Source organism: Pelecanus crispus, chromosome 29 (assembly GCF_030463565.1).
Source record: "Pelecanus crispus isolate bPelCri1 chromosome 29, bPelCri1.pri, whole genome shotgun sequence".
Taxonomy (NCBI): domain Eukaryota; kingdom Metazoa; phylum Chordata; class Aves; order Pelecaniformes; family Pelecanidae; genus Pelecanus; species Pelecanus crispus.
The window spans coordinates 219312-242989 of record NC_134671.1 but is presented as its reverse complement, the minus strand read 5'-3'; the positions used below and the strand labels follow the sequence as shown (position 1 = coordinate 242989).

Below are 23678 nucleotides of genomic sequence, written 5' to 3'. Positions count from 1 at the left end.
ATAGGGACCGAGATGCGTTCTCCCCCCCTCCCCAACATCCTATAAGGACCCTATAAGGACCATCGGGGCTCCCTATAGGGACACTCGGGCTCCCTATAGGGACACCCCCCCCCCCGCTCCCTACAGCCCCCCCCCGGGCAGGCCTACAGGCCCCGCCCCCGCCTGGCCGCGCATGCGCAGTGCGCCCCCCCGCGGGGGGAAAGAAGCCGGCGCCCTCACTCCCCGCCCCTCTCCGCGCAGGCGCGGCCACGCCCTCTTCGCCCTGCGCAGGCGCGACCCACGCCCCCCTCCGCCCCGCGCAGGCGCGGCCCCGCCCCCTCCGCCCCGCGCAGGCGCGGCCCCGCCCCTCCCGGCCGGCAGACGGGCGGCGGAGCGGCGCGGAGCGGATCGCGGAGCCCAGCGCAGCCGGGGAGCCGGCATGGAGGCACCGCCTGCTCCCCCCGCCGTACCGCCCGCTCCCTGCAGCGCGGCCCGCAGCCTGCAGGACGAATTGACGTGCCCGGTGTGCCTGGAGTACTTCAACGACCCGGTGCTGGTAGCCGAGTGCGGGCATAACTTCTGCCGCGCCTGCGTGACCCAGTGCTGGGAGGACTCGGCGCGGCGGCTTTGCTGCCCGCAGTGCCGGGAGCCGGTGCCGCAACGGCTTTTCCGCCCTAACCGTTCTCTCGGTAACATCGTCCACATCGTCCGTCAGCTGGGGCTGCCGCCGGGCCCCGCTGAACCGCCGCCGGGGCCTCCTGCCCCCGCCCCGCCTCTGCCCGCCGCCGCTCCGCCCGGCCCGCCGGGGCCGCCGCGTTGCCCTCGCCACGGCGAACCGTTGCGGCTTTACTGCGTGCAGGATCGTCGCGCCGTCTGCGTTGTCTGCCACCTTTCCCGGGAGCACCGCACCCACACCGTGCTGCCCGCCGAGGAGGCGGCCCACGCCGCGGAGGTCAGCGGCTGGGGGGCGGCGGGGCCCCGGGGGGAGGTGGGGAGCTGGGGAGCACGCACCGGGTGCGCTAAGGACACCCCCTGGATTGAGGGCGTTCAGTAGGGACCCCCCCCGTCCCGGGGGTGGCAGTGCACCGGGAGCCCAGGTCGGGGGCAGTGGGGACCCCCCCCAAGGAGGGACAATACTGGAACCCCCCCGGGATGTTGGGGTGCAATGAGGACATCCCCCGGGGAGCCCTTCTGGGGTGCAGGAGACCACCCCCAAGGATGCGCGATGCAATAAAAATCCTTTCTGCGAAGGGAGAGCACCAGGGACACTCCCCACCCCGATTTGGGGGTGCATTAAGGGAGTGCACCGGGGAACCCCCTCCCCACGGCAGGCGATGCACCTTTGGGGTGCAATAGGGGCCCCCCCACCTTATACCCACTGGTGACCCACTGCCCGCAGGGTGTAAGGTGCCATAGGGAACCCCCCCCTGATGTGTACCCCCCCTATTTATATGTACCTGGGGTGCAGCGAGCATAGTGGGGTCCCCTCAGGGTGTGGGGTGCAGAATGGGGCCCCACAGGGGACTCTCTTCCGAGGTGGGTGTTCCTCCATACAGCGGGGTGGGATATGGGGTGCAGTAGGGTCTCAAATTCCCCCCCCACCCCCCCTAAATGGGGACACCCTGAGGTGGGGGCTGACCCCATGCACTAGGGCAGGATGGGGGACTATCCCCTGTGCAAAATGGAGCTGGGTTTAACTGGGAAGATACTGGGAGGGGGGAGGTGTCGGCCAGTTTGGTCTCCTGCGTGAAGTAACACTGAGCTGGTATGGGAATCCCTGAGGTCACCTTTGTGCGGGTGTGAGTGTGCAAAATACCATCAGGCACCCCAAAATCCTCAGCTCCCACTTCCCTGGGCAGAAATGTTCCGGAGGCAGCATGGAGCCTGGCTCCTGGGGGTGGGGGGAGCTTATTTTTTTAGCAGCGAGCACAATCTGGGGTTAAAGTGGAGCAGGAACACCCCAGGAGTGATTTCCCCCCCCCCCAAAAAAAAAAACCAAAACCCAGCACGGGGTGGTTGAGCAACGTGACGCAGAGTGAATACAGAGCCCGGCCTTTGGCGGCATTCAATCTCCGCCGAAAACGCCGTGGCGATGAAGGGGAGACCCACAGCTTGCAGGGGGGCTCCCCGGTGGAAATAATTATTAATAATTAAGAGGCGCCTGAGCACGGTGGCCTGACCCCCAGCAGCCAGGCCTCGTTTCTCCGGCGGGGTGGAAGAAAACCAAGATGCCGGACAGGGAGCGGATGTTTACTGCGCAGCGGCGGGAGGAGGAGGAGGAGGGTGGCACAGGCGCAACCGGGGCATCACGGTGGATCGGGGAAGGGGATTGCGTGATCGTTAACCGCCGCATATTAATTCTTGCAATTACCGATGTCGAGGCAGGTGGCACCAAAGGCTTTTATATTGAATTTTGTACTGAAATTGCTGCAGGTGCCCGGTTGCGCCATCCTTGCCATCTTTGGTGGTGGTGGTTGCTCTTAGTGGGAAGATGGAGCTTGAGTTGGAGGCGTCCCCCCCACCCAGAAATTTGGGATCTTGTCCTTTTTTAGGACCGCAGCGTCTTTAGGCAGGTCCACCATTGAATGCTGCTCTGGCTGTTGCTCTCTTGTGGGTTTGTTTTTTTTTTTTCTTCCCCTCGTTAATCTGCTTTTATGCATTTTTAACAACCGGTTGTTGTGCCTTGGGGGCTGTTTGCAACCCGTGCCCCTGTTTTTCCGATCTTTGCTTTTATCTCGCGCTTTAAATTCTGCATTATCATGAGGCGCGTGGTAGCAAGCGCCGGTTTGCACAGCCGGTTAACAACAGCCAAATCTCCGTAGCTTTGCGTTTTATTTATAAAAGATCTGTTGTTGCTTGCTCCCAAAAGCCCTGCTGCTTTTTGTTTAGTGTTGCTAGGAGCCTCTCCATCTTCCTAGGCGGTCAAATGACTTAAACGAGGACGAGCGCGATGGTTTCCAGTAATAAGCTGTTAATAAACTTAACGAGCAGCCTGGAGGCGGCTGCCCCTCCGTCTCGGGGGGGGGGTGTTCAGGCAGATGTCGGGGTGCCTCGGCCGTTCTCCCCGGCTCGTGGCGGGGCTGGGATGTGAAAGCTGATCCCGAGAGGCGCTGAGGCGGAAGGGGTTTACACGTGGGTGGGACTTAGTGGTTTGTGCTTGCAGCTGCCCTCTTACAGGGAGCTAGAAATTTGCTCTAATTTTTAGTGGGTTTTGGGGTTTGGGGTTTTTTTGCCTTGCTGTTCGTTCTTCTTCCTCCTCCACCTGGTTCCAAACCGCTCAGGCTGTTTTAGGGCTGGTTGGGGAAAGTTTTTTGGTTTTCTTGGCATGCCTGAAACTAAAGGTTGAGGATAACAGGGCAGGGGAGGACATGGTGCGGTGATGGCCTCACCTCTTTTTGGGTTCATGGTGTTCTCCAGTTTAAAAAAAAAAAAAAAAAATTACAGTTGATGAAATTGGAGGGTATCCCCCACCATCCCTTTCCTCCATATTCCTGATCCCAAATAGGAAGCATTCCCAACAGATCTCCTCTTTCTCCTTCCAGGAGGTGCCGCAGGAGCATTTGAGCTCCCTGAGGAAAGGGCGCGAAGAAGCCAAGGCTGAGAGGGAGAGGCAGAGTGAAGACTTGCTGGTGAGTGCCTCAGGGTGAGGGTTTCCCCAAAACTCCCCCGGCCTTGGGGATGTCGATCTCACGTGGATTTCCCCTCTGGGTTTTGCAGAAGCAGACAGAAGTGGAGAGGCAGAAGATTGTGGCTGAGTGCAAGGAGCTCCGGGGCTTCCTGGAGGAGAAGGAGCAGCTCTTGCTGTCCCGTCTGGAGGAGCTAGACAGAGACATCGTCAAGAGGAGAGATGAGAGCGTCTCCCGGCTCTCCGAGGAGATTGCCCAGCTCGATAAGCTGCTGGGTGAGCAGGGAGGAGAGAATGGCCCAGGAAACCAGTCTGGACAGGTGAGACTCCTGGGATGTGTCCTCCGAGTCTGGAGATTATGGTATAGCCGGGTGTAAAACCTGGGAGAGCTTGAGGTTGGGATCCCTGGGGACAAAAATCCATTTACAGGGACTGCAGGGTGCTGACGTGTTCTGCTGGGGAGCAGTTTGGGTCCATTAGCTCCGTGCTGGAGCTGGCCCATCTAGAACTCAGGGGTTTTGACTTGCTGCTGGGCTGCTTTTTCAGGTGGGAACCCAAATTTTTAGCACAGCTTTCAGGGGGTAAAATTGGCCCCTTGTAGTAGTGCAGCTGCTTGGGCTCCCTTTGATACCAAGAACTAAGAAATACCCAAACAAACCTCCCAAACATTTTTTGTTTGTGTCATTCCATCGTCACTGCGAGCCCTGAATCCTCGTGGTTTTGGCAGCTTGATGGCAATCATGATTTTTCTTAATTTCTTTTATTATAAAGATGCAATTTTGTTTTTTCCCCCACCCACATTAAAAAAGGGGGAGGAAAAAAAAAACGTAATTACAAACTAATTCTGCCATCTCCATGAGTCCAGTTGCGCTCTGCTTTGGAAGCAGCTGCTGAGAGCTGATCCCCTTAGCAGAGCAGCCGTGGGGCCAGTTTTGGGGAGGATTTTGGAGGCGCTGAGGTAGAAGAGAGACTTGTACTGATCAGCTTCTTTTTTTTTTTTTTTTTTTTTTTTTTTTTACTGTCTTTGCAGGGTGTTGCACCAGCTGGAAGCAGGTGAGTGAACCTGAGCCCTCGCTGGGTTGACTGGGATGCTCACAGCAGAGGCAGAGCTGGTGTTGCGAGGGCGTACGCCCCGTCCAGCTTCACCCCCCCCCACACACCCTGGTGTTCCCTTTGAGGGAAAACCCAAACCTTCACGCAAGGGCTTTGCGGGAGGGTTGGAAGCATCCATCCAGAGGAAACCGCAGAGTAACTCAGTCGGTGAGGGACCAAACCCGCACTGTCAGGACCAGTCTTAAAAGCTGGATCAGGCTGCTCAGGGCTGAGCCTCTGCCAAGGCACAGAGATCCCCCCCGCATCGCTGTGAGGGAACCTAATATTTATTTCTCCTCCCCAGCTTTGAGAGCTGGATGTTTTGCAAGCCGGAGGCTGGCTTCACGGAGCTGGAGAAGAAACTCAAGAGCTTTTCCCAGAAGAGCGCAGTGCTGAAAGAGGTCTTGCTGGAGTTCAAGGGTAAGCGCTGAAACAGGCTTTTTCTTTTTTTTAAAGTTGGTGCTTCCTAATAACCCCTATGTTTAATTCAACTTAAAAGATGAAATTCAACTTACAAGATGATTTGGTTTCAGTTGTGCTCTTGTTTCTCCTTTGGGCTTGTTGGGAGAATTCTTTATTGCTTGAGCATCTGCTCGTCAAAAATCAAAAGCCCTGTTGGCTTTTTTAATAAATAATAAAAAGCAGCGCATTTCCCTTGGATTTCTGCGTGGAAGCCTGACATAGCCGTCCATGGTTGTTCCCAAGCAGCGGTGTTTGGTGGCTTGCCATAAGGCAGGGAGCAAGGTCGCGTGTGCGTAGGCAGGCACTGGGGACTCCCCGTGCGCTGAGGGATCTAAATTTCTTTCTTTTCTTCCCTCAGAGAACCTCCGGTTCGAGCTGGAGAATGACACAGGTGAGCGCAGTTTGGTTTTGGGAGTCTGACCTTCATTTTTGCAAGGCTTAGTTTGGGAGTTTCAGCTTCCCCTGGGGGGGTATCTCGGCAGTAAGACCTTCGAGCTAGCCTTAGAGGTCAGGAGAGGAGAAAATTACTGCTGGTGCTGCCAAGGGAAGGGGGGGGGAAAAAAAATGATCCAGCTGCTGGGAGAGGCCATAAAAGGCGCAGTCCTCGAATTTGTTGGGAAACTGTGGGGTTAAGAGGACTCTCCGGGCAGAGCGGATCAGCTTCTGGAGTGAGGAGACCTTTGGCCTCGCTGGTGGGTGTTGAGTTAGCTCAGAGGTGGACTTTGCAACCTCTGCGTTTGCTGCTGGTAGTTCAGGGCCGTTGCTGGGCTCCGACTCCCCTGGGTGCAGGATAGATCTGTCTTGCTTTCAGTGGTCTCTCATATTCCCCTCTCAGAGGGGTTTTCAGGCTGGACAGCCCTAGTTCCTGACAGTCCCCTGAGGACAACAGCGGCCCTTAAACACGAGGATATTTGTGCTCATTCCTCTCCTGGCACTTAGCAGTGACAAAAAAAAAAAAAAAAGAAAAAATATTTCTGCCTAGAAATTTCTATTCCAGAGCAAGGAGGGGTCTGGGATGGGGCAGGTTGGTGGGTTTGCAGCAGAGATCTGGCTGTTTCTCCGCTTTAATTAGAAAGCGGAGCCTGATCTTCGTTTCTTTTCGCGCTTTGACTGCTTAAAGCTTTTGAAGGCGACTCGCCTGGTGCCATCCTCGTCTGGTTTGGGGCAGAGCCAACATGAGTCCCCTTGGAGGTCGGCTCCGACGAGGGTGGGAGAAGGGTCCTTAGCTTGCAGACCCTCACGCCCGTGTTTCCCTCTTGCCAGGTGATCTCTCTCTGGACCCGGACACCGCCAACCCCTACCTGGTGCTGTCGGAGGACAAGAGAAGCGTGAGGCTCAGGAGTGCTCCCCAGGAGCTGCCGGCAAACCCCAAAAGATTCGATTACTCCTTCTGTGTGCTGGCGGCGGAGGGTTTCATAGCTGGGAGGCATTACTGGGAGGTGGAGGTGGGAGATGGAGAGAGCTGGGTCCTGGGGGCGGCCCGCGAGTCGGTGCGGAGGAAGGAGAAAATCGACTTTGCTCCGGAGGAGGGGATCTGGGCGGTGGGGTTGAACTGGAAGGGGAAGAATTGGGATCAGTATCAGGCTTTCACCTCCCCGGAGACGCCCCTGTCCCTGTGCGAGAGGCCCAGGAAGATCGGGGTGTACCTGGACTACGAAGGCGGGTGGGTGGCGTTTTACAACGCCGATAACATGGCTCCCATCTTCACCTTCACGGCCGCTTTCACCGAAAAGATCTTTCCTTTCTTCTGGCTCTTCTATGTGGGCTCCTCGCTCTCCCTTTGCAATTGACCCCATCCAGTTTCTTTAACCCTCCCCAAGGTGACCTGCAAGTAGTGCCCGATCCTGTCCCCTTTTTTCCCCTTGCTTTCAGAAAAAGAACCCTGAAACTCATGAGTGTCCCTTGTTCGGCTTTGGGGTTAACTTTTTCTTCGTTGCATTTAAAAGTTTTGGGTCTCCTTTACCCTGAAAACCTTCCTCTGGGCCATCAACCGTCGAGGGTGGCTGCTTAAATAGCCTCTACGTGGGGTTATTTCCCCGCCTCTGGCCTGCTGTAAAAGCAACCCCGTATATTTTTGTTTCGTTTTGTTTGAAGTTGGCTGCTCCATGTAGACAGGGATGTAACCAGGGAGAAAAGCTGCCTTAGGGGGTTATCCCATCCTACATCGATCTGTAGCCAAAGCCGCCTGCTTTTGTGCACCCTTGGGAAGCGCTCGAGGGCTAGAAAACCTTCGTGAGGAGGAGAGGTGCTGTACCCAACCCCTGATTTCTGAGACCGTTTGCTCTGCAGGTCACCTTTTAGCTTCCCCCACCCCCCACACACCCCCCCCATCCTCGCTTTCCTTTCCTCCTTGGGAAAGAGCCGAGCCCGTCTTTTTGCTGCCGCTAGCGCTAAGAGAGCAAAAACCCCACGATCTCCCTCGCCGCTTCCCTCCTGCCCCCCTTAACGCTGAGCATCCCTAGGGCCGGAGTAGAGCGGAGCGCTGGGAGCCGCAGCCCCGGGAATCAAGGCAGTGTGTGCTGGGGAGAAGGGTGGCGGGTAAAGGGGAGATGGCTGATATTTTTTTTGGGGGGGGGGTGGGGTCAACCCAAAAGCTGGCAGGGATGGTAGCTGGAGGGAGAGCTGCGGACGTGCCGCAAACCTGGAGTCTCTCGGGCGTGCGCTCAGTGTGGCAGATTTTTGGGGGTTGGCTTTGTGGATGGGGGTAGCTCCCGTTTGGAAACCCAGGCCGTGTCGTGGGGAAAGAGGGGGAAGTCTTGTTTTAGGTGTGATCTCGCGCGTGCTTATAAACCCCTGCCCGCCCTCGTGTGATCCCGCGATGCTGTTATGTCTCTTTGCCCTGTCACTCTGTTTAGTGGGGAAATAAAAGTTGCTGTGCAAAAAAAAAAAAAAAAAAAGCCCTAAAAAACCAATAATTTGATGTTTCTCCGTGCCGGCTGCGGAAGGAAAAGCCGCTCTCTGGGGACAGGCTTGGTCCTGTAGCAATGCTACTGCTGCTGAGCCACCCTTTCCTCCCAGGTGAACAGAGATGGGGACACCTCTCCTTGTCCCCAACCTGCTCGCAGTGGGGCTCAGCAGAGTTTTGGGGCCTCCACAGAGGCTCTGAGCGTGCGATGGGTTCACCCAGCAACGGGTGCTGCCCCCAAGCCCCACCAAGCCAAGAAACACCCCAAATTTTGAACCCTACAAAATGGCCCCAGCTCCAAGCCTCTGGCTACCTGTAATTTTAAATGAAAATTTAAATTGACTTCTTTAAATGCCCAAAGAAGAGGGTTTAAGACCCTCCCCACCCTTTCCTTTGCATATATATAGATGTGTTTTAACTGTTTTGTCAGAAAGCATGGAGGCAACAGCTCTGTTTTCTTCGAGAGCTGCTAGAAAAGGGAAAGGAATAAAATTAACATGTAAAGCCTTCAAAATAAACCCTTGGAGAGGCAGAGTAAGGGGAGAGGGTGACCCCAGTTTTGGGGGAGCGATGTTAGGGGTGCCTATTCCCGCCCCCCAGCCGAGGAAATCCCCCCCAATTTCTGCTCCGAGAAGGGGAAAAAACCACGCAGCAGGAAAGCAGAGACAGGGCATGGCAGAGCAGCTCTGCACCACTGAGCCTGCTATTTATCCCTGATCTGGGAGCTCTCACAGACCCCTCGCAGCCCCATTTTTTTTTTTTTTTTGGGTCAATTCCTTCGTTATCAGTTTAAGCCAATAGCCGGTGACGCAGTTTGGATACAGGGCCATGCTCTGGCTTATCCCCCTTCGCAGCAGGGATTTACTCCTCGTTGCAGCCAGAACCACGGTGGAAAATCCCACCTCTAACACCCATCTTTTCCCCTGAAATGTGCCTTTTTTTTTTTTTAATTCCCCCCGCCCCCAAGTGCTATTTAAGGGCACAGCCTGACTTCTAATTCCTACAGCCAGCTGCATTTTGGGTCCCCAATTCCCACCGGCGCTCCGGTGAGCTCCCTCCTCCCTGCAGCCGCTTTATCTGTGTCAAAACCGTCTTCTAACTGATGCCTGTATGGTTTGATGGTTTTTTTTTTTTCTGATAAACCCTGTTGAGCTGGTGACCTTCCAGGCTGCGTAAATATTGCAATCCTTTCCAAAAAAAGGCTCAATAAAAGGCAAGCAGTCTTTAGAGGATGCAGGGAACCATCACTGGATCAAATAACGCCCGTTTCCAAGGCCAAAACCAATACAGCCTTGATTCCCTCCACCTACCATTGACTTCCTGACCTAAATCGCCCTTTTTTTTTTTTTTTTTTTTATTGTGCTAAATACAGACAACCTTTGGACCGGGTGTTGAGGCAGGCTGCACACACGGAAATCTCACTTTTCTACCCGTTTTTCATAGAAACTCAGCGCCGAGGTGGCCGGCGCAAGCGGGGAAAACCCACTTTTACGCAAAATAAGTCTTTATTGAGGAGCCTGCCGAGGATTTTGGCAACCTCACGCTCCCTCCTCGCAGCGACGGAGCTGGGCAAGAGTTTTTCCGCTTGTGGCAACGCTGCTGTGAGTTCGAGGGAAGCCTGGGTTTTGGCAAAGTTGGCATTTCCCCCGGGGAATCGCCGGTCCGTTTATTTTTGGCACCTGGATATGCTGCTACCACATGCCGCGGGGGTCCAGCATCGTTTCACCTTGCCCCATCGGTCCTCCCATCCTGCTCTCTGGTCGCTCCTGTGGCCAAGAACCGGAGGATGAGTCCAGCTATGAACCAACGCTGTCCATCACCCGGCCTCGGGGTGCGCCCGGATCCTGCCTGACACCGCCCCGATATTCGGCTGAGGCTGCAAGGGGAGGTGGGGTCTTCTCCGGTTCACCACTGCTCACCAGGGTCTCCCCAAGCCCTGGCATCTCCAGGGGCTCCATGGCCACCGCTCCAGGTGCCTCCGGGTGCTCCAGTCCTGCCCGCGTCCCTGCGCTGAAGTTGAGCGGTGGGGATGGCACCGTCTGCCGCTGGCCCCCCTCGGCTTGGGGGGGTCCGACGGACACTTCGGGGTGACTTTTGCTTTTGTGGGCGGTGACGTTGTCTTTCTTCTCAAACTTCTTGCCGCAGATGTCGCAGGAGAACTGGTAGAAGGAGTCGGCGTCGTGTTTCTTCATGTGCCAGTTCAGGGAGGCTTTCTGGCGGCAGGTGAAGCCGCAGATCTCGCACCTGGGAGAAAACAGGAGAGGATTCAGTGTAAAAGAAATTAAAAAAAAGGTATTACAAGGGATTAAGCACAAGGGAGAACTGGCTCCGCCTCATCTTGATGCTGCAATTTTACATGGGCTTAGCAAAGCCACCTCCCCGAACCGCTACGTTAGCTCTGTGTGGCTTCAGCACACCCTCCAGGCAAGGAAATGCATCGTTCCCGTTAAGTCCCAGCTTATTAAGCTTCTCCAAATCAAGCCCACGCCCTGAAGCTGATCCTGAAGCTGCTGGCTCAGAGCGCGGCAGGGCAGAAACCCTTTTGGCAAAGCAAAAATAACAGCAAGACCTCTGGCTACCCACGGCGAGAAACTTGGCTCTTCCCACCCCATGCACCGAGAAGCTAAACTTGGGTTGAAAAAGCGATGGGGAGAGATTCCGACGCCAACTGGAGAGTTGGCGGTCGCATCGGTGGGACCTGGTACTTACTGCAGGGGTTTCTCCCCTGTGTGGATGCGCCTGTGGATGATCAAGTTGCTGCTGGTACGAAAGGAACGGGCGCAGAACTCGCAGATATAGTCCCGCTTGTCTGTGGGGCAGAAGGAAAAAAAAGATTAGGGGCTGATCCAGCCTAGACAAGCAGTCAGGGCGCTTTCAGGATGTATTTTAGGAGGCAGGATGCTTTCCCAGCACAGGAATGGAGATGATAAATGAGAGCTCGACAGTAGATTTCAGGAGCGGAAAGCAAACGGGTACGGTAATGTCTACCAGGGATGTGAACAGGACCGGTGAGGACTTGGATGTGCTCAGCTGTAGCACAGGAGAGGAGGTATAGGGAGGTATAGATCCGTGTAGGGTGCCCGTGCCCAGGTGGCCAACTCACCGCTGTGCAGTTTCTCGTGCTCCTTCAGGTGTTTCTTGAAGTTGAAGGACTTGCCGCAGCTGGGCTCCGAGCAGGTGAAGGTCTTCTGGTGGACGTGCTGGTATTTCTTGTGGTGCTGTCATTTTTGGAGAGAAAAAGGAGGGGAGTAAGAAGAGAGGAGGTTGGCGCCGAGAAGCTGAACGTGGAGGAAGCCCAAGGGGACAACCTCTCTGCCCGTTTCGCTCCCGGTTTCGTGCACGGTGGGACTTCGTGCAGCCTCAGGGACGCCGAGCTGCTGCTGAACACACGGGGCCAACAAGTCCCCTGTCTATTATCCAGCTTCGGAAAGCCAGGGGCGATTTAGGTTGCCCAATTCCAGCTCTAGGACAACAACCAAGAAGCCCAAAATGGAGCTCGGACAGGCAAAACCTGACCCATCTAATGGGTCACCAAAGCTCCTGCTGGCTCCAGAAGAGAGTGGGAGTGGGAGGGCTGCTCGTGCCCAGCTCGACTGCACCTCCCGGGGCGTGAGAGGTGGATTTAAGCGCAACGATTGCCCCCAGGCCTCACGTTCAGGTACTGGCGGTTGGAGAAGATCTTGCCGCAGCCTTCGAAGTCGCACAGGAGGATCTCGCGCTTTGCCGCCTTCCTGCAGGAGGGTGGAAAAAAACCCATCGTCGGGGAGGATGAGCAGGGAGGAGAGCCGAAAAAGCTGGGGATTTGGCACCCCGCTAGGTCCTCCTCACCCATCCTCCCTCTTACCCACCCATCAAAAGCTTAATTTAAGTAAATAAAGCCCTTCGGGGGGCCTGTATCAGAGCAAGGGTTGCTTGCCAAGGGTGTCCCATCACGGAAGGGCCGAGCGGCACCTTCTCGTCTTCCCAAGGGGCTAGGAAACGGCACGGCAGCTTCCCCTTCCCCACCGGCCCCAGGTACCTGATCCTCTTCGGGCCGATCTGGGCCACGTCCTCGTCGCACGGCCGCGCTCGCCTCTTGCAGCTGCAACGGGAAAGAAGGGTCTTGAGTGAGGCTCTTGTCCCCTCTCTTTGTCCCCAAGCGCAGAGCCAAGAAGCTGTGGGCCTCCCACCCTCGCAGCTGATGGGTTTCCAAGCAAGCCCTACATGAAAACCATCCTCTGGGCGACCGCTTCTCTTCTATTTCGTCCATTTTGGGCATTCGCTATTTCTCCCCGTGGGAGTAGGAAACGATGTGAACAAATGCACCTTTCAGACGTGATAAATGGGAATATATTCTTTATTACTCATTACAAAAAGTCTTTCACATGGTTTTGGATATGTCCCAGGACATTTAAGATTGCTGTCAACCTCACGCCAGCCTCGTTTGATCTATAATTTATCCACGGCTCCGTGGAAACAGCAGCTATTTCAGGCTGACATCCTGAAATTAAAGAAAGATACGTTAAAAGAACACCAAAAAACAGGCGTGCTTTTGTAGGGAAGTGAAATAAAGAGATTGTTTAATAGATGACGATGCCAGACCGCATCCTTAACATGGAATAAAAATAGGGGCTGGGCATCTTTGCCCACAATCTCTTAAAAATGTTTTATTAGCTCACGATGGCATTACCTTTGGGAGGCGAGAAGAGGATGAACACACCGAAGTCTGGAGACTCTCGCTTTTGCTCATAAAAAGTCTTTTATCTCCATTCTTCCAGCTGCTGTAACAAAAGAAGGGAAAAAAAAATTAAATCAGACGCTTGTAAATATGATCTCCGTAACCAAGCTCAGCCTTAAAAAGGGCAGCATCAACTTAAAAAGTTTAGGCAAGGCTTTGGAGAAGGGGTTAAAAGCGCCAAGACTGCACTGGTTGCCCAGGAAAGTCAATGGGTGCTTTCATCAGCCCCTTCTGCACATCTCCAATGGTCTTTAGGGGCATCTTGAGGCACTTTTGGAGGTCTGAACACCAGGATTTTGAATGGAAAGCGTGCAGGACCCCCAAAATGCCAGAGGAATGTGAAAAATCCCTCTTTTAATTCATTTTCGGCCTTAACAAGGACTACCTAGACCTAACCCAAACCTTTCCACCCTGAAAGCGAATTTTAGAGCCGGGCGTCCCCCAGTGCTGCGTGACCAGCGGTGGGCTGGGAGAGGAGAAAAGCAAATGCCATATTTACCATCACGTTTTTCCTTTGCTGGGACTTGGTCTCCAGGAGGGCGTTCGCTCTTCCAGCTAGCTGCGAGGCGGTTTCAGAGCTGCAAGGAGACGGGAAGGGTGTTCAGCACCGAAAAAAGCGACAATAGCGTGTCAAAGTGAAAAAGCAAATCGATAAAAGCCTTAACGGAGCAGCACGATACTTACGTGGTGAGTTTTGGGGTGTGCGTTTTGCTGCTGGTCCCGTCTTTCATAGGACACAGGAAGGCAAAGATGCGTTACAAAGCGGTGTTACGTGGTCTAACTCCAATGAAAAAGGGGGTTTTAACGCCTTCGTTGTATTAAAAGTTAAGAAAATCCAGCAAGGTGACATCTCCTTGTGTGTCAGACCCCAGAGGCAACGCATGGGGCCATCCTCTTGTTTCAGCATCAAGACCAACCTCTAATACTCTTGCATAAAGACCCAGCAAATAATTGCGTGATGATTTGAGCTTATTTAGAAGAGAAAAGTGAATTTTGAGCCTATGTAGCCGGGAAGGAAAGATTAAAACCTAACCCTCCACCTCAAACAGGCAGCGGCAAAGAGTGCTTGCAAATTAGATAATCATGGCCGTTACCAAGCCGTCCCTTGACCAACTCTTGAGGTTGGCAGCGCTGCCGTCGCATCTCCCCATGGGCTTGAGCTGCTGGGCAATATAGCTGGGCCACACAGAGCTGCTCTGGCTGCTGGAGAAGCCCCATATCTATAGGTGGAGACAGCAGTCTCTGTGCTCCACAGGGGGTGGAGGAGTGGGACGTATAGATTTTTTTGCTGCTGCAACCTCCAGGCTTCTCAGAGGCTTCAACGCCCACCACGGTGGTGGTTTAAGGGGTCTTCGTCCCCCTCCGGCAGCAGCCTTTGCCCCAGCAGCACATCCTTGCTCCCCGACCACCCAGGACCGGCTCCACGAGAGACACAGTGGATGAAATAAAGACTTGTTAAGCACCCCCCACAGCGAGATCGGCATGCCAGACCCCCACACACACTTTGCAAGCTCCAACACCCAACGAGGCCAAGCAGCACAGCTCTGCCCTGTGGACGATGGCACCGCGAGGAGGATTAAACCACCCCAGGGACACACGGCTCTTGCCCTGCCCAGAGCGCAGGGCTTGAACATCTTCTATTGTTGGGCTGGATGATTTCCATCTGGTTTCTCAGCACGGAAAGCAGCATCATCTCCAACATGCCCCAAAATGCTCATTCAGTTGGCCAGAGAGACATGGATGCCCCAAGACAACCACCCCGATGCCCGTCCCCAGCCTCACCACACCGACGCAGCCCTCATGACTCACCTGACTCGTCCAACCTTCTCCTCTGATGGGCTGGAGCTGGTCAGGTTCGGCTCATTCAAGGGCTGCTCCTCCTTTACGGGTTTCTTACGGGCTTTGGTCTGGCTTTGTCGTCGCTGTGGCTCAGAGTCGCTGGGGGAGAAGATGGGACATGGGATAAGCAAGATGGTTTAGATGGTTGGATGTGGTAGGACATGGTCAGATGCAGTTGGACGTGGCAGGACATTGGTTGGACGTGGCAGGACATTGGTTGGACGTGGCAGGACATTGGTTGGACGTGGCAAAGACCCTCACCCAGGCAGAGATACAGTGAAAGAAGGTGCCTCCCCAAAAGGACCTTATTTAGGTGATACAAGGACATTATTCCCATCTCCTCCCATCTCTGCTAGGGTCAGCTGTAGCAAGACAAGAAGGCGGCAGAGATGTAAGGTCTGAAACCCTCCCAGTGTGATACCCATCTGGACTGGGACGGTGCAACTGGGAGCCTGTGGACCAGCTCTCACATGGTCCCAGTCCACGGGCTCCTTTCCAGCAGCTCTAAGTGCTCCTCACCTGTCCAGAGATGGGTGGTAGTTCTCATCACGCAGATCATCGGTGTAGGTGAGGTCATCGTCCTCCGCAAAGTCCTCATCCTCCTCTTCCTCCTCTTCTTGGGGCTCAGCCCCCTGCTCCGCTTTCTCCTCCAGGATGGGCGTGCTGCAGGAACGCAATGATCAAAGTCAGCTCTGCTGCAACGGGTTTTATCACGGAAGGTCTTCGTTAAAACGTTGCTCGCCCCTTGGAGAACTCGAGGGATGAGATGGATGGGTCCAAACTTGACCTTCAGCTCTGGAGAGCCCTGTTATACACCAGGGGAAGACTCACGCATGCCACCACTCACCTCCCATCATCTTTTGCCATGGTCCCCGTCTCTGTCGGCACTTGTGGAGCTGCAAGGACACGGACAGGAGTTGCAGTAAGTTGAAGCGGGGCTGGCTGAGCCGGGATGTTGGGAGAGGCAGAGGAGGGAGGAGGAGGATGGGGAGTGGATCTGGCAGCAGGGTTGGGAAGCCTGCAGGCATTGGAAAGGACCTCCATGGTGCCATCCCGCTGAGCAGAAGAAGTGAGGGCCAAGTTACTCCAAAATATTCTACTGGAAGAAGCTCAACCTCTTCTCAAGTAGCTACTACAGGGGAAAAAAAAGGATTTTTCTCCCCAGTTTTCAGTCTGGATAAACAACAAGAGCTGTGGCTCTTGGAAGCTGCCAAGAGCTGCGTCTGCGTGGGCTCAGCGAGGTCTTCGGCTCAACACCTGTAATGAACCTGAGATCCCCCAGCTCTGCTTTTCCAGGGGAAGGAAAGGACAGAGAAGATACAAGCTCGTTTTGTGGTAGGAGCAAGCCTGGTGGGAGACTCCTCTACCTGTTTTTCCAGCAAAGGCCCAGAGATTTGTTTTACATGACGGTGCTGTCAAATCTGGAGCAAGAGGGAGGCAACAGGGTTGGGGCAAGACCTGATCCCGGTGAGAAGGTGGCTGACGTGCCCCTGGGACTGGGAGAAGGGCTGAAGACGGGGAATCAAGAGGCCAACGAAGAAACAAGGATGGAGAAGGGGACACAGAGGAGCTCACCTGTGGTGCCATCATCACCATCATCACTACCAGCTCCCGGCTCTTCCCTCCGGTCCCCATCACCGACAGGCGACTGAGCTGCTCCCTCCGGTTCGGCTTCGCCCTCCCCAGAGCCGGACTTGGCGGCCAGCCCTGCTCGCCGGAGCGAGCGCCGGCGGCCGGTGGCCGGTGGGGAGCTGCACCCCGAGTCCCCCCGTTGTTCCTCTCCATAGTGGCCGGTTGTGGGGGTACGGTCCCCCGCTGCCCCAGGGACACCCCAGGAGAAGCTGTGCCCGGCCATGCACTCCCACACCAGCTGGGACGTGCTGCCTGGGGCCGGGGGCTTCACGTCAGGGACGAAACCGCACTCTTGGCCATGACCGTGGGACAGGACGACCAGGCGCTGCAGGGCATCGGCATGGAGAAGGCTGGGCTCCGGCTCGGCTGGTGAAGGCACAAAAATCAGAGAAATCAGTGAAAAACGGCTCCAAACTTTGGCTTTTCGGTTGTTCTCCATCGTGTAAAGCCAGCGTAATGTGGGTGGGACATCTGCAAGGGTCTCCTCCACCTTCGTCACCATCTCATGCAGGCTCTGACCTTTCCACCATATTAAGATCTCCCCTTTTTAGCAACGCCCAAACCCTCAAATAGCTCCCCCCCCAAAAAAAAAAAAGAGCTGGGGATGCCAACAACCCCAACGCAGCCAAACCCAGGCAGCGGTTCGCCTCCTGCTTAGGGAGGTGAGCATCTGTGGGTGCATCTCCAGCACCCAAGCGCTCAATGCAACGAGAATCTTCTCTCTCCACCATAAACCTCTTTTGGACCCAAAAAAATCGAAGCCAACGTGGATTTGGGGCGGGAGGCACCTACCTGGGCTCCAGACGCAGCCGTGGGAGCTGTACCTGTGGCGGGAAGAGGGAGATTGAGCGAGCGTAAACCTTTTTTTTCCCCGTCCCAGGGGGTTTTAAGGGGTTTTTAAGGGTTTTGCAGCCCCCGCCACTGACCTGTCGAGGAGGAACTGGGCCAACTGGGAGTGCAGGGCGAAGCCGAGCTGCTCCTTGAGGCGACACCAGCGCTCCAGGTGCCCCCCGATGCGGATGCGGCACTTGCTGCGGCGGGCGTCCAGCTCCCGTCGTTTCTGCCGTCGGATACAATCGGGAGCCCGCTGCCGACCAGGGCGACCCGGCTCCATGGGGTGGGGGGGGAGGTCTGGGGGGACGGGACGGACACGGGGATGGTCAGGGGGGGACATGGGGACGTGGGAGGGGGATTTAGGGGTAGTGCGGTTCCATGGGGGGGGGGGGCAGGTGGGGACATGGGAGAGGGACATGGAGATGGCCCAGCTCCATGGGGGGTCTGGGGGGGACATGGGGGTGGCCTGGCTCTGTGGAGGGGTCTGGTGGGGGGGGTCGGGGGGGACCCAGGGACATGGGGGGACCCATGGGGAGAACCCAGCTCCATGGGGAGGGCACTGGGGGTGTCAAGGGGGACATGGGGGGGGGGACAGGGACATGGGAAGGAGCTGGGGGGGGTGTCGGGGGGTGGCCCGGCTCCATGGGGGGGGCCGGGGGGGCCACGGGGTGGGCAGGCCTTGGGGGGGCGGTGCCTCCCCTGTAGCCCCGCCCCCCTGTAGCCCCGCCCCCCCGCCTTGGCTCCACCCCCTCCGACCCCCAACCGCGCGCCTCGCCTGCCTCTTGGCCCCGCCCCCACGCCTCCGCTTGGCCCCGCCCACCCCACCCTTTCCCTGGCTCCGCCCCCCGCCCGCAAGCCCCGCCCATCGCCCGTAAGCCCCGCCCTCTCTCTCCCTAACCCCGCCTCCCCCCTTCCCGCCATTTCTCCCCCGAGGCCCCCCCCCGCCCCTCAGCACCCCCCCCGCAGCCCCGTTCCCGCCGCCGGGCCTTAAAGCGGGAAGGGGAAGCCACCGGCAAGAGACGGGCCGAGGCTCCGGCGAGCTGCTGGGATCCCCGCCGCAGCCTTCCCGCCCGCCGGCGATCCTCCTCCGCCGGGCCGCGCTCCACCTCAACCCGAGGTGGCCCCACCCCGGGACCGTGCCCCCTTTAAGAGCCAAAGGAGGCCCCCCCCCCCCCCCCCCATCGCTCACACTGCTCAGGGACCGGGACAAGATGGCGGAGCGCCCGCCTCCGCCTCGCCGCCGCCGCGCATGCGCGCTGCGCCGCGCCCGCCCTCCAGGGGGCGGCGGGAAATGGAGTCCCTCGCGCGGGGGCTGACGGGAGTTGTGGTCCGGCCGGGGCGCGGTGCATGATGGGAAACTCACCCGTTGGGGGGGGAGGGGGCCTCGGGGGGGGACCCTTGGGGTCCCCTCGGCGTCCCCCCCGTCAGGGGAAGCCCCCCGGATCCCCCGGCCCCCTCTGCCACACTCCCGGGGGTCCATGTTAGGCCTCGGGGTGCGTGTGGGGCCTAGGCCGCACATCCATCAGGCCCCAGGGCTGAGGCGGGGGGAATATTCCCAATTTTGGCTGTTTCTTGGGGTGAAATATTCCCCTGACAGGCACTATTTGGCGTTTTACAGCCCCTCCCCGTTTGGGAGGAGGAGGCAGAGCCCCCCCCAACCCACCCCACACCCCTTCCCTTCGAGCCAGCCCCCAAGCTGCGCTAACAGTAAATAACAACACTAAAAATAAAAGCGAAGGCACCTTTATTGCCATGGCTGGGTGACCTCTTCCACGCTGCTCCTTCCCATTCCTCCAAGGGCTCTTACGGCCATTCCCATTGCCCAAATTATCCCAGTTTTCCATGAAATCATTTTCCCCCCTGAGAGTCTTTTTAGGGTTCTCCTCTCCCCAGCAAGAGCTCAGATCACCTTGACATCAAGAAAGCTGTTCGAAATCTGGATTTTTGAGGAGGCTGAGGGGAGACCTGATCGCTCCACAACTCCCTGAAAGCAGGTGGTCGTGAGGTGGGTGTTGGGCTCTTCTCCCAAGCAGTTGGCGATAGGACGAGAGGAAATGGGCTCAAGCTGCGCCAGGGGAGGTTTAGGTTGGATATTGGGAGAAATTCCTTCATGGAAAGGGTGGTCAAGCATTGGAACAGGCTGCCCAGAGAGGTGGGGGAGTCCCCATCCCTGGAGGGGTTCAAAAAACGGGCAGAGGTGGCACTGGGGGACATGGTTTAGTGGGCATGGGGGTGTTGGGTTGATGGTTGGGCTGATGATCTTAGAGCTCCTTTCCAGCCTTAGTGATTCCTGGTTTTTATTTTCATTAAAAATAATCCAGCCACCAAGCCAGAAATGTGAAATTGCTACTCTCCCCTTAACTGGTTCAGTGGTGGACTTGGTAATGTTAGGTTAATGGTTGGGCTGGATGATCTTCAAGGTCTTTTCCAACCTAAACGATTCTATGATTCCTACCTCCTCCCTCAAGTCTTCCCCCCAAAAAAGTGGATTTTTTTTTCTTAAATAATTTGTATTGGTTTTATTATTTCTTTTACCCAGGCTCAGAGGTGGGTGGCTTCTTTCTGGCAGATCCACGCCAATCCCGAGCTGCAGCTGTCAGAGCTGATCTTGTCCCACCGGAGCATCCCGCAGGCTCTGCCTTCATCCCCAGGGCTCAGCGGGAACCTGCGGGTGCAGGAGGGAGCCCACGTCACGGCACGAGGGGCCCTCGGGTGATGGTGGAGGTGCCCACACCGACACCCATCCCTCCCCAAAGCGCTCACCGGCTCTGGTCCAGGCGGGAGCCGTTCACCCAGGTCCAGCCCTTCCCACCGGAGGGGAGGGAGAGGCCGATCCAGAAGTAGCGGCTGGGATGCTGTAGGATTTTATCGAGGAAATTCTGTATCGGGGGAGAGGGCAGGGGGTGACGCCCGTGTGCCATGGATCACCATCCCAAAACAGGCTCCAGCCCGTCCCCGTGCAGCCCCCAGCCCAGAACTGAGCCCCACCTGTGTCCCCCACACTCTGACCCTGGCAGAGGCATCCCGGGGGCTCGGGTGCTGATCCCAGATTTCGGGGCAAGCCCTCAGCCCTTCCCCAGGTGCCACCAGCAGCCCCTCGGGTGCAGTCCGGGCACCCGTCCCACATCCCCGATGCCATCGGTCCCTTTACCAAATCATCCAGGTCCCCCGGCATCATTAGCTCGGCACCCCGATTCGCACAGTCCTCCCGGCTCTTGTTCCAAGGGTTGATCCCGTCGGCAGCCCAATAGCACTTGGTCCCACGCAGCACCCAGCCCGTGGGGCAGAGCCTGCACCCCTCACTCTCTGAAAGACAGTCAGTGCCACGTTCAGCCACCAAGAAGCCACCCTGGCCCCTGCACGTCCAAAGAAGGACAAGTGTTTAAGTCCTGCTTGCTCCCCAGGAACACGGGGATGCCCTGAGCTTTGCTTGGTTCTCCAGTTTAGGGGTGCTGCAAGTTCTTGGGAATGCTGATGGTGCGGAGATGCATCGTGGCCGGGGCAGTTACCTTGCAGCTTTGACAAGCAGAGACCTTTCCTCAGCTCCGAGCGGATGTTCTCCAGGGTGGTGTTGCCGTCTCCTACGTTCCCGCTCCCATTTTTGCAGCTTCCTGGGTTCTGTGACTGCTGGTGGAGAACTGCAAGGGAAGGATGGAGCAGGGGAGAGGGACTGGCTCCCCCAGGCACGATGCCCACCGACATCTACCCGCACGTGGCCCCAGCAGGATGCCGGGCAGTGTCTGGGATGGAGCCTGACCCCAAGCCGGTGCTCAGAGCCCTCCAGCCCTCCCCTCATCCTTCCTGCTATCTCAGCTCACCTTGAGCCTTGATCTGAGCATCTCAGGGGGGTGAGAACTGGCCTGGGGTCCCAACCCAGAGCAGACCCCAGGCCGTCTTCTTTTGGGGTACGGGGTCAGCACCTCTGAGCTCACCCCCACACTCACTTGGAACTGCCTCCACCCCACTGCTGCTTTGCACTGGCGACAGGATGTGGCCCCTGCACCCCCCGCATGAGGCAGCACACGAGGTATGGAGGCATCAAACAGGACAGCTGCAGAAAGCCCCGTAGCCTCTGACCGCTACGGAAGCGGCCTCCCCTGCAAAACAAGCTGCGCCAGCCTTATCTGTGCAGCCAGAGGGGCCTGACGCAAGGGTGAAGGGCTCTTTGCCACCTTCTGACCACCCCTTGCAGCACAGCGAGCCCACAGGCACCTGCAGTGCACGTGACAGCTCCCAGCAGATTTATTTTGGGGTCTTCTCCGCTACTGGACCCACACCAAGTCAAGCAATCCCCCAGGTCGCTGCTGGCCCCAGATCCACCCTACAATGGGGACAGCAGATCCCTACAAAGCCACCGTGCCCCGGCTCACGCCCAAAGTTGCTCCCACATGCCGAGAGCATCACCTGCGTTTTGCAGCTCTCGGCCCCGTGGAGGGCACGGTGCCCAGGGAAGCTCGAGTCTGATCCCTTTGCTCCCTCCTCCGAACCCCTGTGCCAAAAGCGTGGCAGATCCATCCCCACAGTTCAAATCCACACCCGAGTCCCTCCCCAGCGCAAGATCCAGTGGATCTCCCCCGCTTTGGAGGATCTCCTCGCCAAGCTACCTCAGACATTTGAGTCTCCCTTCCACATGCTTGGTGTGGTTTGGGGGTGCTGTGGGTCAGGGCAGCGTCAGATGCCACCAGCAACTTCACACCAGGCACAAGACTCATTTCAGCAGGGCTCCGTGTGACCCTGAGCTCAGCCACGGGGTGTCAAATCCTGACCCTGCCACAGCTGAGGAGTTTCCAGTGGTTTCCCCTCGCTGACCAACCAAAACAGCCAAGTCTCCTCCACCCATCAGCTCTAAGAAATTCTGATAAAACCCCACTTCCCCACACCTTGCACTGATGTGCGTCACCCAACGCAGATCATAAAAAGCAGATTTGCCTCCTACACAAGCCCCCGGGCCAGACCCCCAGGAGCAGGGACCCCCTCCCTGCTCTTTGGGTTGTCCTTTGCTTGTCCCCGTGCTGGCAAGCGGAGCTACTCACGCGAGCATCCCATCCCCACCACGGCCACTCCGAGAAGGAGGTTCCCGGTCCAGCCGGCCCAGAGCGCGGTTCGGTGCCACTGAGGGCAGCCCGATGCTGCAAGGGGAAGCAGCTGGGCACCCCGATTCGCACAGTCCTCCCGGCTCTTGTTCCAAGGGTTGATCACATCGGCAACCCAATAGCACTTGGTCCCGCGCAGCACCCGGCCCGGGGGCCAGAGTTTGCACCCCTTTCTGCGGACAGACGGACAGACGGACAGACACCACTCTGCTAAGGCACCCCGGGGCAGCCTTGCACCAGCCGGGGTGGGGACAGCATGGTTCAGCCGGAGGGATGCTCCGGTACGGCTTATTGGGGTGGGGTCCCATTGAGGGGATCTCATGGGGGGTGGGTTACCTTGCAGGGGGCACAGGCTCTTCCTCAGCCCCAGGTAGACGCAGCCCAGCGACGCGTCCCACAGCCCAGGGACGCGTTCCCACAGCCCGCGGTCCCCTCAGGCTGTCCCCTCTCCGCCACCAGCCAAGACACTGGGAGAGACGGATGCTGAGCCCGGTCCGGGGCTCGGGGGTGGAGGGGGCACCCAGTCCATCCCACCCCTGCACTGGACCCCCAGAAAAAGCCCCTGAGGGCCAACTCACTGTGAACCATGAGGGAGAGCACGAGGAAGAGCACCAGGGTGGCCGTCAGGGCCCTGAGGAGGCAGCGGGGACAGCGGGGGGCTCCTGCGGGGACACGCGCCCGCGGCGGGGCAAAACCCCCCTGGGGGTCTTGCATGATGGATCCTGCCGTCAGGGGAAGGGGGACAAAAAAAAAAGTGGGGGGATCCAGAGCATCTGTTGTCCTCGTGTCCCCCCCATCCCCACAGAGCCTAAGGCAGGCTGTCCTGGGGCAAAGCACCTTGGTGAGACCCCCCCCAAATCCCTGCAGACACCCCACACACACACACAAAGGGGTGACCCCAGTAAGGGACCAGGAGCCAGGTATCCCCAAAAATCCCTCTGCTCCCTCTTTTGGGGTCACAGCTGAGACCCGTAGCTCGGCGGAGGCAGGACAGCAGCCAGCCCAGGGTGTTGGATGAGCAACAGCCCCCCCAGATCCTTCTCCCTCACACCGTGCCTCAGTTTCCCCAGCTTGAGCAGCTCCTGGGGACCCGGCAGATGGCATCACCCCGCTTCTCCCCCTTCTCAAGTCGCACCGCTCATCACCGCCCCATACGGCCTCTCTCGGACCAGCAGACACGACCCCCAATACCTGCATCCTGGAGGGGACCTGGGCTCCCCGCAGCACCCCGCTTGCCCAAGACCATGTAGCCATCCTCATCCTCCATGGCGCCCAAGAGCCGGGAGGGCACAGGGCTGGGGACGCGGAAGAGGGGACAGGAAACCAAACCACCGATGACCGATGGGGCTTGCGCCAGCAAGGTGCAAACTGCCAGCGGGGCCCGCGCTTCCTGCCACGGCCACAGCTGAACAGCCCAAAAGCTGCTGGGGGCAGCAGCCCTGACGCCCAGGTGAGGGGCACTGCGGCGGCGGGGTCTCCATGGGGCTTCCTCTCCAGAGA

General features: G+C 57.6%; 3 protein-coding genes and 1 long non-coding RNA gene across 4 annotated transcripts; 2 read left to right on the top strand and 2 right to left on the bottom strand.

The window, feature by feature from the left end:
• Window positions 1-418: 418 nt before the first annotated feature.
• On the top strand, window positions 419-7719 carry LOC104036063 (E3 ubiquitin-protein ligase TRIM7). The gene is made up of 7 exons (XM_075725331.1): window positions 419-931; window positions 3522-3608; window positions 3697-3924; window positions 4635-4657; window positions 5001-5116; window positions 5517-5549; window positions 6422-7719. Exons 1-7 carry the CDS (start codon window positions 419-421, stop codon window positions 6946-6948), a joined length of 1527 nt encoding a protein of 508 aa, XP_075581446.1. The 3' UTR covers window positions 6949-7719.
• A 1734-nt stretch (window positions 7720-9453) lies between these two features.
• Window positions 9454-18962, bottom strand: LOC104029034 (zinc finger protein 692). Its single transcript, XM_075725330.1, is given in 13 exon segments — window positions 9454-10307; window positions 10773-10872; window positions 11167-11281; window positions 11716-11794; window positions 12082-12144; window positions 14590-14718; window positions 15139-15282; window positions 15467-15528; window positions 15530-15675; window positions 16195-16617; window positions 17044-17075; window positions 17178-17367; window positions 18821-18962. Coding segments are annotated over 13 exon segments (2040 nt in total). The 5' UTR covers window positions 18930-18962; the 3' UTR covers window positions 9454-9859.
• LOC142596246 (uncharacterized) lies at window positions 13322-15473 on the top strand. The gene is made up of 3 exons (XR_012831826.1): window positions 13322-14633; window positions 14976-15186; window positions 15273-15473. It is a non-coding gene; the product is annotated as an uncharacterized LOC142596246 (long non-coding RNA).
• Window positions 18963-19603: 641 nt separating the features above from the next.
• On the bottom strand, window positions 19604-23445 carry LOC142596220 (killer cell lectin-like receptor subfamily B member 1B allele C). The gene is made up of 7 exons (XM_075725301.1): window positions 23370-23445; window positions 22757-22900; window positions 22119-22214; window positions 20595-20723; window positions 20237-20391; window positions 19849-19964; window positions 19604-19750 (listed from the first exon to the last, which is right to left on the bottom strand). The coding sequence occupies exons 1-7, from the start codon at window positions 23443-23445 to the stop codon at window positions 19627-19629; spliced, it is 840 nt and encodes a 279-aa protein (XP_075581416.1). The 3' UTR covers window positions 19604-19626.
• Window positions 23446-23678: the final 233 nt, after the last annotated feature.

Coding starts and splice junctions, on each gene's coding strand:
- LOC142596220 (XM_075725301.1), bottom strand. CDS start 23,445: ATGGAGGATGAGGATGGCTACATGGTCTTGGGCAAGCGGGGTGCTGCG. Junction 20,392..20,594: donor CTGCTTGTCAAAGCTGCAAG/GTAACTGCCCCG, acceptor ACTGTCTTTCAG/AGAGTGAGGGGTGCAGGCTC. Junction 19,751..19,848: donor TCCCGCCTGGACCAGAGCCG/GTGAGCGCTTTG, acceptor CTGCACCCGCAG/GTTCCCGCTGAGCCCTGGGG.
- LOC104036063 (XM_075725331.1), top strand. CDS start 419: ATGGAGGCACCGCCTGCTCCCCCCGCCGTACCGCCCGCTCCCTGCAGC. Junction 3,609..3,696: donor GGCAGAGTGAAGACTTGCTG/GTGAGTGCCTCA, acceptor TGGGTTTTGCAG/AAGCAGACAGAAGTGGAGAG. Junction 5,550..6,421: donor CGAGCTGGAGAATGACACAG/GTGAGCGCAGTT, acceptor CCCTCTTGCCAG/GTGATCTCTCTCTGGACCCG.